At 51.3% G+C, this 19529-nt stretch overlaps 1 protein-coding gene across 1 annotated transcript; it reads left to right on the top strand.

The window, feature by feature from the left end:
- The first annotated feature begins 163 nt into the window (after positions 1–163).
- PNLDC1 (PARN like, ribonuclease domain containing 1) lies at positions 164–19042 on the top strand. Its single transcript, XM_036871932.1, has 19 exons — positions 164–242; positions 641–698; positions 992–1065; positions 2598–2637; positions 3388–3511; positions 3694–3782; positions 5059–5159; positions 6902–6978; positions 7173–7316; positions 7847–7916; positions 9513–9598; positions 10824–10879; positions 13984–14048; positions 14483–14536; positions 14732–14774; positions 16907–17006; positions 17324–17499; positions 17605–17703; positions 18865–19042. The coding sequence occupies exons 1-19, from the start codon at positions 164–166 to the stop codon at positions 18926–18928; spliced, it is 1599 nt and encodes a 532-aa protein (XP_036727827.1). The 3' UTR covers positions 18929–19042.
- The last annotated feature ends 487 nt before the right edge of the window (positions 19043–19529 follow it).

The raw sequence follows: 19529 nt of genomic DNA, 5'->3' as shown, positions 1-19529 counted from the left end.
GCCGCCCTCCGCCGGTCAGAGGCCCCCGGAGCTGGTAGTGGCGCGCGTGGGCATCGCCGGTTTCCCTCCTCCTCCCCGCCGCGAGCCCTTTAAGGCGGCGGCGCGGCGGAAGCGCGTGGCAGCACGTGGCCGCACTGGGCGCCCGCGGCCGAACTGCGTGGCCATGGACGTGGGCGCCGATGAGTTCGAGCAGAGCCTCCCTCTGTTGCAGGAGCTCGTCCTGGGCGCGGACTCGTGGGTAGGCGCCGGGATTCCGGGCCTCGTCGCCGCAGCCCCCTGGCCGGCGGGAGGGTGTGGCTCGGGCGGGACAGGGCGGAGAGGTGAGGCCCGGCCGGGTGGTTGCCAGGCTGCAGGGGGCTCAAACAGGGCCCCTCCGAAGGACAGGGGGGTTCCTTCTCGGGCCTGGGGGTTGGGATGTTAGGCAGCAGTTACAGCCTCGGCCCCAGTGTGGTCCAGGTGGAACGGGGTGGCCTGGCTTGTCCTTGCGTTGGCTCCCTCTGTTCTCCCTTCTTGACCTCACCTGGCCTCTTGAGCACCAAGAAGGTGAGCCAGGACTTTTGCCGCCTGCAGCGTTTACAGCACCAAGAGCCTTGCGATGGCCTGCGCCTGGGGACTCTTGTCTTTCTCGCCTCCCCTGCAGGTCTAGACATAGAGTTCACCGGCCTTCGTTCTAACCTGTCCGGGCCCCAGCAGATCAGGTAAAGCTAAAACTGCCTTAGAGCTGAACTGGAGAGGTTCTCTGCCGCGCCCTTCTGGGTGACACCCTGGCCGGCCGGCATTGTTTCTCGACGGGCACCCTGTTGGCATTGGGCGGGCAGGACAACATTTTGTGTGGGGTTTGGGGACCTGGCCCTTGTCCACGAAACGCCGGTCCCCTGGTTGTAACAAGGAAGGGGCTGCCGGTGGTTGAGAGGCGCTGATCCGGCACGGAGGCTGTGCTGCCTTGATGTCATCTGCGTGCCTCTGCACTGAGATGCCTGTTTTTTCACAGTCTGTTTGACTTGCCATCGGAGTGGTATCTAAAGACCCGTCAGAGTGTTCAGCAGTTCACCATCTGTCAGATTGGTGAGTTTAATCTTCAGCTGTTTCTTATCAGTTACTGAACTAGAGACTTGTTTTCTTTTTTTAAATTGTCTTTGTGTTTCCTACTGGTAAAACGGCTCTGGCGCCTTTGTGAGACACTGGCTATCGTTTTGCATGCTCATTTGGTTTTTGGCCGTGTCATGCCTGCGAGACCTAACACTTCAGAATAAGCAGAAACGTGATCTCCATGCCTAAATCAACATTAAGGAACTTGTACCATCTTTCAGGGAAAAATTTGTATGTTTTCTTTAAACAAAAATCATATACAAGATCATACTATAAACCTGTTGTTCTGCATCTTTTTTTTTCTTCCCCACTACTGGGGTTTAGAGATCTTTCTATATCAGCTTATACAGATTTCCTGTTTGATTTTAACAGTTGCATAGCACTCCAAACTGAATGTATCTGTTGGCTCTCTCTCCTAATGATGAGTACTTTGATTACCATTTGTATGTGATGAAACAGGGTTGCATTGACTGTTTTGGTGTTTATATATTACCGTGCATTTGTGAATGTATGAGTTTGGTATACTTGTAGCAGTGGAGTATGTGCATTAAAGTATTGATTTGTTGTCAAACTATCGCTCTTCCTACCAACCATCTGAGAAGTTTACAGAGACTTACACTAACAGGGAATGTGTCTGTTTCCCTCACTCACACTGGGTATTACCAGTCTTAGTTTTTTGCCCACCTGGTAGAGGAAAAATGATCTAAAATTATTGTCCTGATTTACATTTTTAATGCAGGATCAACAAACTTTTTCTGTAAAGGGCTAAACTAAGTATTTTAGGTTTTGCAGGCCATACTGTCTCTGTTACAACTACTCAGTGCTGCCCTTGTTAATGAGAAATCAGCTGTAGTTAATACACAAATGAATGAGCATAGCTGTATTTCAATAAAACTTTATTTACAAAACAGGTCATGAGACATTTTACTGATTCTTTTCCTGTGAATGATGGTGAACACCCGTGTGTGTGTGTGTGTTTTGCTCTGTGTCCTTGTCCTTTGCTATTTTTCTATTGTGATTGTTTTTCTTAATTGTGAGACCTCTTTGAAAGTAAGGGAAACAGCACTTCGATGCGTTTGTATTGTTTTCCCCCTACTTCGAAGTCTTTTTCACTTTGTGGTCTTTTTAGCAGTACAGACATTTTAAAGCAATTAAATGTATAAATCTTCATAGATTTTAGTGTTCCCTCTTTTTTTTCTTTTATTATCCCTTTTTTCTCTTTTTTTTTCCTTAGTGTTTCCTCTTACTAGTTTTAAAGCCATAAAAGTGTCAATTTAATATTCTGTCTTTGAACAACCATTCACAATTATATTTCAGTAATTTCCGGGTGAATTACAATTTGACAGTTCTCATGTTTTGACTCTTTTCTTCATTTCTTTCTTTTTTAGAAGTTTTCCTAAAGCTTGTACAATAACTTTGGGTGCAAAGTACTGTTCAGAAGTTTTTCTGTAGTTAACTTCTGGTAGCTTTTCTTTTGGTATTCATTCCCTTTACCATCATTCTTCTAGGATTGTCTGTGTTTTCCAGTATTGAAGGCGAGTCAAACAAGTATGTATAAAGACCTTTGGCAAAACGCATGGCTCTTGCCCATTTATCTTCTCCACCTGCTCCCCCTTCAAATTCTGCGTCAGGCTCTGAAGCGCTTTGGCCCCGGGTGCTCTGTAGACTCTCCTGCTTCTGTGTCCTCCACCCCTCCTCCCCTGCCGATGCCAGCTGCTCCTTCAAGTCTCTCAAAGCAGCACCATCTCTGGGGGCCTTTCCCAACACCCCTGTACCTTTGGTGCTCCTTTCCTGTTTCCTTGTCTCCTGTGTGTGCCTTCAGGATTGCAATTAACAGCGTTATAATGAGGGTGATGTACCTCCCAGGCACCAGCAGTCAGAAAGGATGCTGAATGGCAGCCCCACTGTCTCAAATAGGGCGTCAGACTTTGTTCCCCAAGGGCAGGATCTCTGCCTTTTTTCATTGGCCGCCCCCGTGCCAGTAACAGTGCTTGAAATATAGCTGACATTCAAATACAGTGGACCCTTGAACAACACAGGGTTTGAGCTGCATGGGTCCACTTATACTCAGATTTTTTTCACTAAAATGACGGTACCCATGTGTAGACACAGGGCAGACTGTAAATTATACGTGGGTTTTGACTGCATGAATGGTTGGCGTCCCTAACCCCCGTGTTGTTCAGGGGTCAACGGTACTTCTCAAGTGGAGGGAAGAGCCCACTCTGAAGCCTGCTGTGTGAGCCAGAGTTCTAAAACTGGTTTTCGTCTTTTTCTCATTATGTGTATTTTTTTTTCTAGGTATGTAGCCCATTCGTGTAACTTCTTTCTCTTCCCTACAACGTTTGGGATTTTGGATTCAGAGTTCTCTTTCCAGGCTTCTAGTGTTCAGTTTTTGAATCAGTATGGCTTCGATTATAACAAGGTACAGCATCGGAGGAGGGGACCGGTAAGGGTTGAAAGGCTATCTAGCCCACCTGGTCTGAATCCATTTCCTGTCCCCTTTCTGACTTGTCCTCGAAAAGCGGACAAGGAAGGTTTCTTTCCACTCTGCTGCCTGCACAGAGGGTGCCGCTGACTAGTTTCCTTGTCTGTTCCTATCTTTAGTTTCTCAAAAACGGAATCCCGTATATGAACGAAGAACAGGAGAAGAAAATTAAACACAGCATCCTGACTGGGAACTGGAGAGTTCGCAGGTAAAGCCTGCTTCTCCGGGTGCTTTGCGGGTTTCTTTGCTGCTGGTGTGTTTCTGGCTTTCCTGTGTGTAGACGTGCCGTCTCCAGGGCAGGGTGACCTCACACCATCACCTTTAGCCGGCGTGGCTTCCTCGACCTGCGCTCAGCCCGAAGTGCTGGTGATGCCGTTCTTAGGCCTGAGATAAGAAACCTCTCACTGTGTAGCGTGTGATTTTAGTGTTTAACAATGAAGGGGAGAAAGAACTGACTGTGAATTTGGTACTCAAAGAGGCAGGAACTCCATTCCAGCGCTAGAGGGGAAAATGGCTCCGTTGGCCTCCCTGTGAGATGTTGTGTTGGCCTCCCACGTGATCTTAGGGATTTTTCAAGGTAAATCACAGGTAGCCTTGACCAGGTAGTCCCATGCCTTGGCTTGGGCGTGTTGCCCCACGTGCTTGACGCGGCTGTGTTCCCCAGGGCAGGATCTCTGCCTTTTTTCTCTGGCCTCCAGTACCTGTTGTTGTACTTGAAACCCAGCCGTGCTGGAGAGCTGGGGCCAGGCCTGCACAGCCGCGCTGTGTGCTGGAAGGAGCAGGTCCCCCGGGCCCACACAGGGCCTGCTGTCCGCTAGTTGTGTGGTTTTGAACCAGTCCTCTAAGCCCTTTGAGCTTGAGACTCTTTGCCTGTATCAAGAAGGGGTTAAATTAGACAGCTTTTAGTTCTGGGATGTTATGATTATCTGGTCCAGATAATTATGTAATGTGGGAATTTTTTTTTTATCTCCGTTTGTGGTTTTATATAAAAATACCTTTTGGAAGGGAAAAACAACTTGAATTTTTAATCTTCTGTTATTTTCAAGTGTTGGAGAAAAGTCTTTCCTTTTCTCAACATAACATCGTGTTCTTCTGTGTCTAACGCAGGAGAAGATGTACTTACCAAAGTTCCTGTCTTTTCCGTGCTTCACCAGATGGTGCTTTTTCACCTCTGAGAGCAGAATTGAGAAGACAGGCCTGATAGTGTCGCGCAGTGCTGGCTGCATCCCGGTGCCCTCCCGCCCGTAGGCCCGTCCGAGGGAGGGACGGAAGGGCTCCTGAGGACAGACCGGAGGGTAGAGGCCAAGCGATTGGCTTCCTGTTGCAAAACACGACTCGGAAAAGAAATGGTCTTTTGGGGGTCCATTTTCTTGCCGAGATCACGGTGTTAAAACGGGAGCCTTCAGAAGCCTCTCCCACGTTGGCGTTGTCTCACGGTTCTGTGGTCTTCCCCAGCATCCCCACTTCACTGTGCCCCTTTTCAGTTCTCTGGATAAAGACCAAATCAAGGCGGTGATTGACGAGGTGACGCGCTGGCTGGACCTGGCAGAGGAAGGCGACTGGATGGCCCTCCCTGGTGTCACCGGTAGGCAGTAGGTGACTCCCCGGCCTGGGAGCTGTGGAACCGGCCGCTGTCACATGCTGGAGGACGGGGGAGCTTCCCTTCTCCCCCGGTGGATCCTGGGCGGCAGCTCAGCAGGCACATGGTCCTTGTGGTTAGATAGAGCCCCGACCTCAATTCGGAGGTTGAAGGGTTTTCAACCAATCCTGAATTTTAAGGTTGAGGGAGTAAAGTTCCGTTCAGAGCCATCCTTCTCATCCCAATCCTTGGTGCCCTATGGACTCTTGCTTTACTGTTGTCAATCTCTGAATTTCTCTGAATTTCCCCCAACGGTACAATGTGGGATCACGATGAGCCTGCCCTAGATTAGCGGTTCTCAGCCCTGGTCGGTGGACCCCAGGGGTCTCTGAGACCCTTTCCAAGGGGTTCACAAGGTCAAAACTCTTGTCAGAATATCACTCGGCTGTCACATGCCATTATCCTTGTGCCATTTGCGCTGACGGCCCTGCAGCAGCGGTGGGTAAAGCGGCCGGCACCTCAGCACACGTGAAGGGAGGCGCGTCCGACCACGCTGGTAGTCGTATTCTTTGTTACTGCTTCCAGTTTTAAAAAATTCCAGTTTTACTTGGAATTTAGAGAAATAATAATTCTTTGTAGTGAAATAATAATTCTTAATTTTATTAAATCTCAACATTTGATTGCTCATCTTTTAAAATATTCCGTGTATCAAAATAAGTACAGAAAAAATAAATGTTCATGAAACATTGCTGCTGCTTACCGAAGTACAGTGGTTGTCTTGAGCAAAAGCACTTGTGCAGGTTTTTGTGTTGAGAGCTGAATTAGCTCCCTTTTATTTACTTATTTATTTAAAGCCATATATATATATATATATATATATATATATATATATATATACACACACACACACACATTTTTTTTTTCTTTTTTTTTTTTGGGCCATGCCGCATGGCTTGTGGGATCTTAGTTCCCCGACCAGGGATTGAACCCCGGGCCCTCCCTCGGCAGTGAAAATGCCGAGTCCTAACCACTGAACCGCCAGGGAATTCCCCTGAGGAATATAATTTTTACTTGAAGGGACTGACTGTTTATTTCAATGTGGGTATTTTCAATCACTTCCTCAAGTGAAAAAAGTAAGCCTTGTCTTCAGGGAGACTAACAGTATTTGCTAGAGATGAAATTTGAGCTTTCAATAAAAGACTGGAATTTTGGAAAACTTGCATCTGTCACCGTAAGCTTGACAGCTTTATGAGACCTTTCTAATGAGATCAGTGGCAATATGTACAAGTGTCTTTTGATGTTATTGTATGATATGTGAACATTTGGACGATGTGTATAACTCAGGAAACCAATGTTCTCCAAATAACCACTGCAGGATGCTACAAAATCATGGGCAAAAGTGTAATGGGTTTATTATTTTTAAAACTTGGCTATTTTGAATTTCACGTATAGTTTTAATGTCTAACATGATAAATATCAAGACCTGTACCCCCCACACACAAAGACTCTTCGGGGTCCTCAATTTAAGAGTGTCCCCGAGATCAGAAACTTCAAGAAAGCTGCCCTAGATCATGCCGTGCCATCCCTGTCGCTTGGCCTTGTGGGCTTGGGTATACCTAAGAGCTTTCTTTCCACTTGATCCAGCCATCTCTCAGCCGCTTTTCCTCTCGGGCTTCTCGTGAGGGGAAGGTGGACTGCTGTTCCAGGATCTGCAGTGGTTCTCTGCAAGCCTTGTTTCCTTGCTGTAGGCTTCCAGGCCTTCGAGGTCCAGCTTGTGCTGAGGAAGGCCCTCCCTGACATCTGGACGGTGATGGAAGACGAGGGGGTGAGTTCCCACCTGGAGGGGGGCAGCCTCGGTGGCTCTGTCATTTCTCTCTCATTTGGCCAAATCTGGCCTCTGTGAAAGGCTTCTTATCCCCCCCCTCTCCCTCTCCTCCCTTTTGAGATGAAGGACCACTTTTTTGGCCCCATTCCCAGGAACCCAGGATACAGGGACCTTGTCTCTACTTCTCCTTGCAGGTGACAGTGAAGAAAGTGAGTAAACAGCATCGCTGGTATCTTGAGAACACCTCTTGCGATCGAGAGAGCTGTTGGAAGGAGAAGATTCTTCTCTCTGCGAGGGGTTTTTCGGTGTTTTTCCAGATGCTGGTGAAAGCCCAGAAGGCAGGGAAAAAATATCTCTTTCCTTGGTCTTTAGCAGTCTTTTGTATTTTTGGCTGTAGGTACTAATGGGTCCTTCGACAGTAAACTAAGATTCCTTAAGATAAGTGACTTCCTTTTTGTTAACTGGCTTTATGGATCTAACCTTGCTTTCACAAAATCATGACAGATTAATTTGGGGAAAGACTGTCCCTATGAAATATTACTAGTTCTTTGCTCCTTTCAGACACATGGGCATTTCAATACTAATTGACCTAAAACTACTTGGGGACTGCACATGTCTGCTTCACAGCTTAGATTCCCAGTGCGGCCCGGGCCCCGAGTCCCTCTGACTCGCTGCTTTGCTTTTCTGGCATTTAAGCAGTCAGGCTGCCTTTCATGGGAGTGGAATGCAGGTGGGGATGGGATTACCATGTTGTCAGAATGCAGTGGGTTCTAAAGCTACACCCTCTGCCGGAGACAGCAGTTAGTCTATGGCGTCTGTTTTATTTTTAAAATTTCATTTCTCTCACCCGTCGATTTCCTCCAAGTAGCCCTTAGTGGGACATAATATGATGATGGATCTGCTGCATCTCCACGAGAAGTTCTTCAGACCTCTCCCAGGTAGGGACAGACCATCCTTCTCCTTCCTGTGATCTTAGCTTGCCATCTGGCAAGGGGATTGGCCCAGAATCGTGCCCCTGAGGGAGCACCTATACACACAGCCATCCCCAGGGCCTCACAGGTTTCCGGAGAGGTCGGGTACATCTGTGTCTGTTACCATTTTCCTGGAGCTGGGGGACTTTCTCCGGGAGAAGAACTTACATTTGAATTGATACTCTTCCCCCCCTGTTACGGAAGTTGTTCAGTCTCATTGCATAAGACTTAGCAAAATCAGAGACGTGCAGGGGACGTGTAATCACAGCTATAATCCTGACACTTTTTGCTTTTCCCTCTGTTGTGGCTTTTTACATATTTGACCACACTGCGTATATGATTTTGATTCTGGCTTTTTTTCACTTGCCAAAAGCATTTATTTATGTCATTAACCTAAAATCATTTAATGGCCACGTGGTACTGTCTTATGCCTGTCCCAGTCTTTTCCATGACTGATGCCATTGGACACACAGAAGTGTGACATAGCAGTTAAAAGCGTGCATTCAGACGTCATGTTGAGTCCTCATCCCACCCTTGTTAGGTGCGATCTCAAGCAAGTTACTTTAACTTGCCTGTTCTGATCCCATGTCTGTAAAACGGGGGAAATGATATCAACGGTATCGATATCAGAGCTGTTTGGGAATTAAATGAACTAACGATGTACAGAGAACACTAGTGTAGATTGAAAGGGGTGAGAAGGTTCTGGGAGAGAGTTCTCTAGGAAATGAATTGATAAAAAAAACACCTCAGTTTGAGCATCTTGAGAGAACTGGGGGAGAATTAAGGGTAAAATAATCACTCACCAAAAAACTAAGCAAACAACCAAACAAAAAAATTGCTGGAACAAAAGCTGTGCCAGAAAGGAAGTCATTGGAGGAGACCACCTGGCCCCTTGGTTAATAATGCACAGGTGCTGGCAATGGTGAGGGGTACGAGGTAGAATGGGTGATTATTTTCTTACCTCGTGGGAGTCAACAGTTAGTGAGTGCCCCAAACCGGGAAATCACCGAGCAGCATAAGCGTGTTATTTAGAGATGTGGGAATAAACACCCAAAGAAAAAATTGAAGGTCGTTGCCTTTGGGGAATAGGAAATGGGAGGGTAGTGAGAAGAGGGCTAGCAGAGGGGTTTGGGTTTGTTTGTTTTGCAGACAACTATATGCAGGTATAATTTTGATAAATACGTGAATTAATAGGTAATTTTAATCAAGGCACTTACAATTTTTAACTTACTGGATTCTTCTTTGAACAGTTATTTACAGACTTCATATCTGTCTTTCCAGTAATACCTCTTTCTCCCTTTTCCATTGGCTAGAGCTTTGCAAATTGCATTAACTAATGTTGGCCTGAATTTAGGAAAACAGTTTAGCTTTTGCTGTTACAAATGGTGATGTCAGGTTGGTTTGAGATTCAGAAATCCTTGAGGATTAGGAGTAAGGATGTTTTCAATTCCTATTTTGTTTTATTTGCTTTATTAGCCAGTGTTGGTGACAAGCTAGATTGGAGAATTTCTTCCCATTTTTACCAATGAACTCACTTCTGACTATCTGGGTCTTTCCCTTCAGAAAGCTATGATGAATTTAAGCTGAATATCCACAACCTATTTCCTGTTCTCATTGATACCAAAAATGTGACAAAGGATATCTGGAAGGTAATAAGTTAAACTGCTCTGGGGAAAGGAATGCTTCGTTTGTTCCACTGACACTTAGCTTTCTCGTTCTTTTCAAAAATTGTTCCTTGAACCCTTTTCTCGTATTTTACAACCAGTATTGGTTTTCTTTTTTTATTCTACCACCTCTGAGTGATACTAGCTTATGTGTGATTTTTTTTTTTTTTCTTTCCTTCATTCAAGTTCTCATGTTTTGACTTATGGTGTGTAGTTCACGGGCTTATTTAGATGGCACAGCAGAACAACTTGCTCTAGAGCTTGGTGTATACACAGTGAGTGTTTGCAACGTGCTTAAAGAGTGTCAGGGTTGGGGGCAGGGATCCCACTTGAAAAATTTTATCTTTACTGAGCATTAGGGCCGTGGGATTTCAGCGCAGACACATTAGAATCACCTGGGAGGGTAAATACTGACACCCAGACCCCACCTTCAGCTCCTCTGGTGTGGAGGGGCCGGGAGTGGCATTTCTGCAGCTGCCAGGTGACTTCTGTTCTGCAGCTGAGGTTGTGTGGAGAAGGGAAGCACCCAGCTGGTTTAGAAGTTAAAACTGAGGAACCAAGAAAGGGGAACCAGATCAGTGTTGTAAATAAAGCTTTAAGCTGATCAGAATTAACTGTTCAGTAAGGAAACCACAAAAACGGCACTGGGTTACGTGGTACATCTTTGCCCAGAGACACACGTATTGCTCGTACCTCACGTATTTCTAGCTCTGACGGTGTTCTGTGACGCTGCCCATCTCCACGGAACGGAGTCCTAGGGCGAAGCGGGAAGGACGCGGGGGCTGATCTGAGGCAACTAGTGCAAACCAGTCTCCTCTGCACACGAGAGGAGGTGAACTCTAGGCCTTGGTGACCTGGCAGTCCCTTAGAGTACCTAGTGCCCTGCATAGTGTGTCCTTGGCCACGGTCTTGTGCCTTGGAGTCCTGTGTTCCTCAAACCCCTAAAACGCTGTCTTTGAAGGAAGTTGCTGTGTTATGTTTGTGGCAGTTTTCTTAGGCTGGGTTGCCGGGTCCCTTATAGGAAACCCAAGGACACTAGGCACCCTGACATCCGAATTAAGTAATAAAGATAGGTGTGTGTGAAGAGAGAGGAGTTTATAGGAGTTTGCATTTTCCAGGTCATTTTAATGGTCATTTGGTAATACCTGAAGCAGATAATAAACATAACCACAAATGTCTTATTCTCCCAAATTTGTTTTCCATATTATAGGAACTGAATTTCCCGAGGGCTTCAAATCTTTCAGAAGTTTATGAATTCCTAAACAGGTAAGGAAGCTGTTTTTCGGAGCTGCTTATAGATCAGGGGTTCTCACTTGGGGCGATTTTGCTCCCCAGGACACATTTGGCAACAGTGAGATGTTTTTGGTCGTTACAGATCAGGGGTGCTACTGGTACCTAGTGAGTAGAGGCCAGGATGCACAGGACAACCCCCAACCCAAAGAATTCTCCAGCCCCAAATGTTACTGGTGCTGAGGTTGCGAAACCCCCTTCTGGAGGGGAAGGGGCCTGGTAAAATACCTACAGCTGTTTAATTATCTGGTGTTTTCTATTGGCCAGGGTTTTATTTTTCCTGTGATCTGTTTGATTATTGGAGTGATAAGCTCCATGGGAACAGATTTTGTTCTTCTTTTGGACCCTGATGTCTCTCTCAGGCCTACAGCAGTGCGAAGCATAGTAGGTGCACATTAAACACTGGAGTGAGTGAACGGTCCTAGTACCTGGTGAGTTCCTGCCCTTCCTACAGGAGCAGCGACCCTGTCTTCCCTCATGTCCCAGCCACGCTGCGGGCATGTGCTGGCGGGAGTGTGTTGCCTGGAAGGGCTGGAGTGGATGGGGGCCGCTCTGCCCGCTCCTTTGTCCCCAACTGGGGGGACCAGCAAACCAGAGTGGGGAGAGGGTGGCGTCGGCGGCAGTTGAAGGTGAGACCTTCTTGAAAAGAAGCTGTGTCTCTGCGGCTCACTGTCCTCCAGCCACCGGCACGGGGGCCCCTGCAGATGCCTGGCCGGAGCCTCACTGGCCTCTTGACTCTCCAATAGATGCTCTTTTCTACTCGTGGCATCAGTTAGTTCCGACGTGCTCGTCTCCTCTGGCCCCTTGTGCTTCATCTCTTCCTTTCTCAGACGGCCCTCCTGGTCCTCATTTCTAAGAAGGAAACAAGAGGCCAGAGGCGGGAGTCTCTCAACCTACTGCAGACACGTGTGCAGTGCTGTCGTCTTCGCCACTGTCTCTCCCGTCAGCCCGCACGCAGGAACGCCGACCGTGTACGGGGCCAAGGCACGGAGGGCTGCCCTCCCGCGGCCTGTCCGTCCTCCCGGCCCCGCACCTTCCCTCCACTCAGCAGCGTCCCTGCCCTTCGCGCCCCCCTGACCCCCGCCGCGTCCTCAGCCTCTCCCTCTGCATCAGCATTTTTCTTCTAACTCAGAAAACGTGAAGCTCCCCTCGGTCTCCCCTCCTGCCACCTCTGTCCTTGTCCTGTCTTTACAACAAGCCTCTTCAGAGGCCTCGCCTTCTCCTGGGCCCACTGAGGTCAGGTTGCCTCCCCTCCACGGAACCCGATCTGGGTGTCGGGGCCCAGCTGATGGGAAGATGCACACAGGCGTTTGGAACAGGGCGCGGCAGGCGGTCGTGCTCAGTGTTAACTTCTCTCTGGCGTCTGACACCCTGGGCCCCTCGCCCCCCTTCCCTGCTGTTGCGCCCTCTCCCGGCTTTCTCTTATTTTCTGGTGAGTGTTTTAATCTCTTCCTTGCGGGCTCTCGTTCGTCCACGCGTCCCTTACATCTTTCCAGGGTCCCCACTGCCCTCTTCGTCCTCGTTACCGTGCCCCTGGGTGACCGAATCCACCCGCCCCCAGCCTCGGCGACCACCACGTCTGTGCCGCCGCAGCTCCGGACTCCTCGCGTCCTGACCGTCTTCTGGTTGTTCCTGCACCACGTGGCCGCAGACACCTTCTGCTCGGCCCTCCCCTCTGTCCATCAAACCCGCTCTTGTGTCTGGAGCAACTTCTGTCACGTCCTGACGGCGCCAGGCGCCGTGCCGATGGCTCGTGTGCAGGTGTGAGAGAGAGTCTTGTTTTCAGTACGCAGGCTCCGCACCAAGACTTGCTGGGTGTAAATCCCAGCTTTGCCTCTCACTAGCTTTGTGAGTCACCTTGAGAGTGCGACTTGACCTCTGTATGCCTCGGTTCTCCCATCCGAAATGAGGAAAGCACTGCGCGTAGCTCCCAGGCTGGCCGTGAGGATTCCACCGGCTCACACGTGGGAGGGGCTTCGAGCCGTGCCCTGCGCTTGGTCCACACTTGGGAAACGTCAGCCGCTGGGGTGGTGGCCGGCAGGCCCCCAGAGCGATGGCTGCCTTGCGGCTTAGGAGCAGATGAGGAAATTAGGCTTCAGAGATGTGAAGCGTATAGAGAGGTACCGATAGATTCTGTTGGAAAACAGATGGAGGGAAGGTTTCCCTGTCGAATGCCAGCCCCATTCACCCACGTGCCAGAGCTGAGACCTGGAAGGGGACCCAGAGCTGGGCCAGCGGTGTCTTCTAGTCAAGGCCTGTCGGTTTTACTCCCTAAATATCTTGGAAACCGGTTCCTTTTTCCGCACCCCCAGGATCATTGCCTTCCCTGAGGCCTTTATTTCTTATTCCAGTGGTGGTAGCAGCCCCTCCCCGGTTAGCTTGGTGGCCTGACCTACTTCATCTGCCATGCTGCCACTTGAGTGATCTTTTAAAATGTGAACTTGACCATTTTTCTGGTCAGAGTCTTCCTGTGGTTCCTGAAGCCCCCCCATAACGTTCGAGCTCTTTCCTGGCCCCTGCCCTTCACTGCGGGCTTCGCCCTTTCCCTCACTGTCTCTGCCTGCTCTTCTCTTGGCTTGATGTGCCTGGCACTGCCCCATTTCCTCAACCAGGTGAGTCACGGGGGTTCAGGACTCTCCTGTAGGACCACCGACTTCAGGAAGCCTTCCCTCCCGAAGGCCTGTCCCTCGATAGCTAGGCGTGCACCGCTCACGCCTCGGGCGTCGCATTTCTAGGACGCGCTGGACAGCAAGCTCCCGGGGGCAGAGCCAGCATAGAGTTTATCCTGATGCCCAGGCTGGGGTCCCGCGTCTGGTACATGCTCAGAATGCCACGGTTGGAGCCTCTGGCTCTGCTGTTCTTTCATCTGTCCCGTCGCCTGGTTACCAAGACCTGTCTGCCCATGCCTGGATCGGTGTTTTGTTTTGTTTGTTTGTTTTATTTTATATTAGAGCTGTGTTTTGTTGTGATTTTCAAGGAGTCCCAGTACTGAGGACATTTTTATTTGTTAAGAGGATGAGGGGAGAACAGAAAGGATTGTTGTCAGTGAACGTTTTTTATCTATTTTTTTTCTCTAATAGTGACTTGAATCCCGCCAAGAATTCTGGGCCAGTGATTATTCACGCCAGCAGATGTGAAAAATACGGTACGTATGTTCGCCTGAGCCATGCTCCTCCGAGGTTGGCACGGCTTTGAGGTGCTGGAGCTCAAGCCGGGTCTCCACGTGGCAGGTGTGGGAGGGCCGGGTGGGGCTATTCCTGTGCCGTGTCTGTGTTATAACCGCCCGATCGAAAGGAGCCATGCCAGACGGCGTCGGAGGTCCCGGGGGCGTCCATCTGTCCGGAAGCCCTGTGCTTCCGCCTCCCGTGGGCGCTCTTGCTGCCGTGGGGAGGTCCTAGGTCACAGTGGGGTATGGCTGAGAGAAGGGTGCGTGGTCTCTGCAGGAACAACCGTTAGCTGACTGTGTGTGCACAGCCGACGTGGGTGTGGAACCGGGGCGGGGTTGGGGGAGAGTCCTTTCCCGGGCTGTGTTCTAATCGCTGCTTGACTGTCTCTCCTGCTTCTGGAAAAACACTTCAGTTGAGACCAAGTGTCCCCATGAAGCAGCGTACGATGCCTTCCTGTGCGGATCAGGTGAGAGTTGCTGCCCTTTTAAGGGGAGACCCCTGTCTTGTTTTCAATCATTCCCCACCATCCCTGGGCCCCCCCCCCCCCGTTTACTTCCAGGTGGGTGGCACATGTGGAAATAAGGCCTGAGTTTGCATATTTTGATAAGGTGATCAGGTTGTGCCTTGGTGTCTGTCACATTTCTAGCTTCTTCTTTTCCAGTTCTTTTGAAAGTGGCCCACTTGCTCCTGTGGAGAGTGCACGGGTGAGTGTTCCCTTCATCCTGTGATCTCATCAGTGGTCAGGACTTGTTGAGCCCTCACTGTAAACCAAGACCTTGGGGCTCCCACACTCTCCCAAAGAAGGAGGATGCAAGTGTCATTGTGTAAATGACACATTAATGGAAGCAGCCCTCCTCCATAGGCGGCCTTTCCCAGCCTTCCTCCCCGCCCTGGGGCTGGTCCCGGCCCCCCCGCCTCTTGTGTCGGCCTTGGGAAAAGTCACGGTCAGGACGCCGAGGCAGTGGGTCAGGCTTGGGCTCCGCACCCGCCCCAGTGCTCCCGGGGCAGTGTGCTTGCTTTGTCTGTTGCCCTCCCGTTTCCTCATATCGTGTAAACCGCGGTGAGGTAGGAGGGCAAAGCATATAGACCAACACATGATCCATCCTCGGGGTTCACACAGTCAGGCTGGGGAGAAGGGCAGTGACTTGGAGTAAGGCACACAGGGGAAGGGCTCTTAAAACCTCAAGTTGGAATCTGAAGTGCATTTTCTCGGGGCGTCGTCATCCTGGATGCCTGCAGTGCTGGGCTCGTAGGCACCAGCCCCTCACGTGGACTGTGCGTTCTGTGGCACCATCCTTGCTGCGTACACGTGTTAAGTCGGATTTAGGGACTTCCCTGGTGGTCCAGTGGTTGAGACTCTGAGCTTCCAATGCAGGGGGCACAGGTTCGATCCCTGGTTGGGGAACTAAGATCCCACATGCTGCGCAGCACGGCCGAAATAAAGTAACAGAAACAAACAAAAAAATGCAACATGAGACACCTTGTGCCATAAATTCAAGAGGGTATTTTTAAAAAACAAAAAAAAAGTAGGATTTAGCAGGCCAGGGGAAGGAGCTGATCAAAACTGTGTTGTTTGGGACTGACTGAAACATTTTCAGGCTGTACCCTGTTAATGTGGGTACTGCCTAATTTGTCTGTTTTGGTAAAGGGTATTATACATAGAAATAGCCTGTGACACATTGATGTGAGGCTTATAGCTTCAGTAAGAAACCCCCGCCCCCGTCTCCTTCTTCCCTGTGCTCTGACTGTGAGGGCAGCTAAGAGCACTGGAGCTTATTGGTGCCTTGGTACCTGGACCTTGTGTCCTTAATTTATTTATTTTTTAATTTTTTAAATTTAAAAAAAATTTTTAAATTTATTTATTTATTTATTTTTGGCTGCGTTGGATCTTCATTGCTGTGCGTGGGCTTTCTCTAGCTGAGGCGAGCGGGGGCCACTCTTCATTGCGGTGCGCGGGCTTCTCATTGCGGTGGCTTCTCTTGTGGCAGAGCATGGGCTCTAGGCTCGCGGGCTTCAGTAGTTGTGGCCCACGGGCTCTGTAGTTGTGGCCCGCGGGCTCTAGGCTCACGGGCTTCAGTAGTTGTGGCCCACGGGCTCTGTAGTTGTGGCCCGCGGGCTCTAGGCTTGCGGGCTTCAGTAGTTGTGGCACACAGACTCAATAGTTGGGGCTCGCGGGCTCTAGAGCGCAGGCTCAGTAGCTGTGGTGCACGGGCTTAGTTGCTCCGCGGCATGTGGGATCTTCCCGGGCCAGGTCTCGAACCCATGTCCCCTGCATTGGCAGGCGGATTCTTAACCACTGCGCCACCAGGGAAGCCCCAATTTCTTTTAATCCTCAAAACCTAGAAACCCTCCTAGGTTTAGAGAAGCTCCATAGCAGCCAGGCCTGCCTGGTGCCGAGGGCTGTGCTTTCTCACGGACCTGTGCTCAGGTGTGTGGTGGTGTCTGGGTGGAGGCGAGGCTGAGGCTGGACAAGGCTGTGGGGCGAGGGACGGCCGTTGGGAGTCTCGTCGAGGGGCGATGGAGTGGACCTTCCTCTGAACAGGGCCCTCGGTCATCCTCTGAGCCTGGGGCTGATGTTTGTGAGCCTAGGGACCTTTACCAGACGGCCACCAACAGGTGGTGACCCCTGGAAGTTCTACCTTGGCTCAGGCCTTGGTGAGAGCTCATGGGTCGTTTGGGGGAGGCCCCCCAACAGAAGTCCCAGAACCTGTGAGGGGAGGAGGGAGGGGCGTCTCGGGCAGCGCCTCGCCTGTTGTCACCAGCGCCGTAGCTGCGGCCGAGGACGTGGGACAGCCCCCCGTGGGCCTGAAGGCTTTGGGGCTTTCTGTCCTCGTAGGGCTCTTCCCATCCCCGAGCCCTCCTTCCCGCTGTACCTCGACGTGCTGGCTCCCCATGTGAACCAGGTGAATCTTATCCGAGCCGGGGTCCCCACGATCGTGAGTAGACTTCATTTCGCTCCCCCCATTCGGAGGCTGGAGGCAGCTTGGGGCTCTGGGGTCTATCAGGGGCTTCTGACGGCCACCAAACGCAGCCAGAGAGGGCCCGCACGCCCCACTAAGCCTGTTACTGTCTCCTGTGTTTTCCCGCCTGAACCGAGGTGAGCTCGCTCATTCCTTCCTCCTCTCCTCTCCCTCCCCCTCCCCCTCCCCACTGCACACAGGGCCTGTCCTAGTTTCTCTCTCAGGACTTTCCAGCTGGGTAGGTAGTCAGTAGGAACTGTGGAAAATCTGTTCTCCTCCTCCCTGTCTTCTAGAATTTTTCGGGTCCAGATGACCCCAGTATCCGCCCTCCCATCCTCGTCGTCACCGTCAGGAGGTGGCCCAGGGTCAGCGAGCAGCAAGTCTACCACGAGTTTCAGAACCTCGGCAAGTTTGACGTCAGGAGACTGGCGGGGAGCCAGTTCCTGCTCCTGACCAAGAAGTTTAAGGAGTAGGTGCCTCGGCTCTCAGCCCCCCGCTCTCCCACCCGCGGCCCCTCCAGCCTCTCGGAGCAGGTGTGGTGCTTGCGCGCCTGACCGAGCCCTTCTTCCGGCAGCACCCGGAGCGTCCTGAAGGAGTACAGGTGCCACCCCACCCTGCAGGTCTCCGTGTACCGCTACTGGAGACACTCCCCGAACGTCAGCTGCCTGTTACAGTAAGTGACCAGGACTGAGGCCACTTCGGACTTGCCGGTGGTCCCAGCTGGGTGTGAGTCGAGCACAGCTCACTAGCCGGCGTGTGCTGGGGAAGGGCTCGTTGACCAGCACGCTGGACCAAACGTCATTCAGTTAACGCTCAGCAGATGTTGCTCGAGCATGTGCTGTCTTCGGCACCGTCCTAGGTTCCAGGACTTCATCTGTGGATGAAACAAAACCCCCTGTTCTCGTGGAGCTCGCACTGGAGTGGGGGGGTTATTAACGAGTGACCTGCATGGTCTGTTAGGGGTTGGGAGGCAGGAGGGCTGGCCTGGGGGCAGGTTGGTCTTTAAAGGAGAAGATCGGGGCCCTCATAGAAGGCTGTGGGGGGGGGGTGTCGCTGGTGGGGAGTGAGCCAGGCAGGGCGACGCGGGCGGGGGACGGTGTCCAGGCCGAGGAGGCAGCGGGAGGGGCCCTCTTGGGGGCGCGGTGCTCCTGGTGTGAGGAGGGGCGGTGAGAAAGCTACTAGATGGGAACAAGGAGTAGCAGGCAAGGCTGCGGAAGCCGGCGGGTTGCGACCAGCAGAGGGCGCGGCTCAGGACTGCGGGAGAAGCTGGGTCGTCCGCCGGAGGTTCGGTGGCGCAGGGCTCTGCGTGGAGACGTTGGAGGACACAGGGCAGGGGGACGTCAGGAAGCCAGGTCACCTGGTCACACTGTCGGGCTGCGGCTTGGACTGCTTGGTGGCAGAGCGGGGGAGTCGGGGGTGGTGAAGGTGGGACCGGACAGGCGGGAGCAGGGTCAAGTTGAAACCCAGGGTTTTTGGTCTGAGCAACTGGGAAGGCAGAGCTGCTGCTAAATGAGCTTGAAGGATTTAGGTTTCCCGTTAGGAGCCAGACCCGTCGAAAACCGCATCGTTGAAGAAGAAAGCTTGGCTGCTAAGCAGTCTGCTTCCTCCTCAGCCTCCAACGTAAATCACTAGGGAAGGTGCCCTCTGTGTCCCAGAGCCATTCTAGCCTCGAGAGAATGTTGGCGCCGGGAGAGGGATGGAGAGAAAATAACATCCGGGCGAACGTAGTCGGGAAGGAAGAGGGGCCAGCCTGCGCCGGCGCTCTCACGCCTGCTGGGCGCACGCGGGGCCTCCCGCGCCATCCAGGCCGCTGACCCGTGCCATTGTCTTGCAGGGTCTGTGGCGTAGTCACCACCTGGGCCTTTATCGCGTTTCTCCTGGGAAGAGCTCGCCCCTGAGCGCAGCAAGGCCGCCTGCAGTCCCGTCCTGTCTCCGCGCGATCCCGGGGCTGCTGTCCCGGCTTCTGTTTGTTCAGATCACATCCTGCTTGCATATGGGTCCTGCGCGGTCCTTACGAGGAGTTTTGTTGTGTGTTGAATGTGAAATTCTGTAAATATTATCAACGATAAATCCTTTGTGTGTGGCCAAAACTTTTCTTTCTGTAAATGACTGGGGAGAAGCCACACCTCTGGGAATTTGAGCTAATGTTGTTTGGGATGAGAAGGAACAAGGACATAAGTGGAGAGCCCAGAGCTGGGCTGCCATTTGCGGATTGGCAAATTGGGTGAATTTCCTGCGTTTCTGGTCAAGCAGGGCATTTTCAGGGACACGGAAGTGACCTAAGTTCTGGTTTGCTGACTTGGAACCCAGGGCAGGAGTCGCTCCCTCTTGGGCCTAGAAGGTTATTTCGATGTCCCCGTACATCCCCTCCCGTGTAGGGGCTGGGAAGCAGGTGCATCCCTAGCCGGTCTCTGTCGGGATGGGCCCCCCAATCCCTGCTCAGAAAGACCCCAGGCGGGGCCCCCGGGGCCTGCTCACTCTCTCTCTCTCTTCCCCGCC

This window comes from Balaenoptera musculus, chromosome 12 (assembly GCF_009873245.2).
Source record: "Balaenoptera musculus isolate JJ_BM4_2016_0621 chromosome 12, mBalMus1.pri.v3, whole genome shotgun sequence".
NCBI lineage: Eukaryota > Metazoa > Chordata > Mammalia > Artiodactyla > Balaenopteridae > Balaenoptera > Balaenoptera musculus.
Note: the sequence above shows the minus strand (reverse complement) of the source record. Positions and strands in the feature narration are given on the sequence as shown.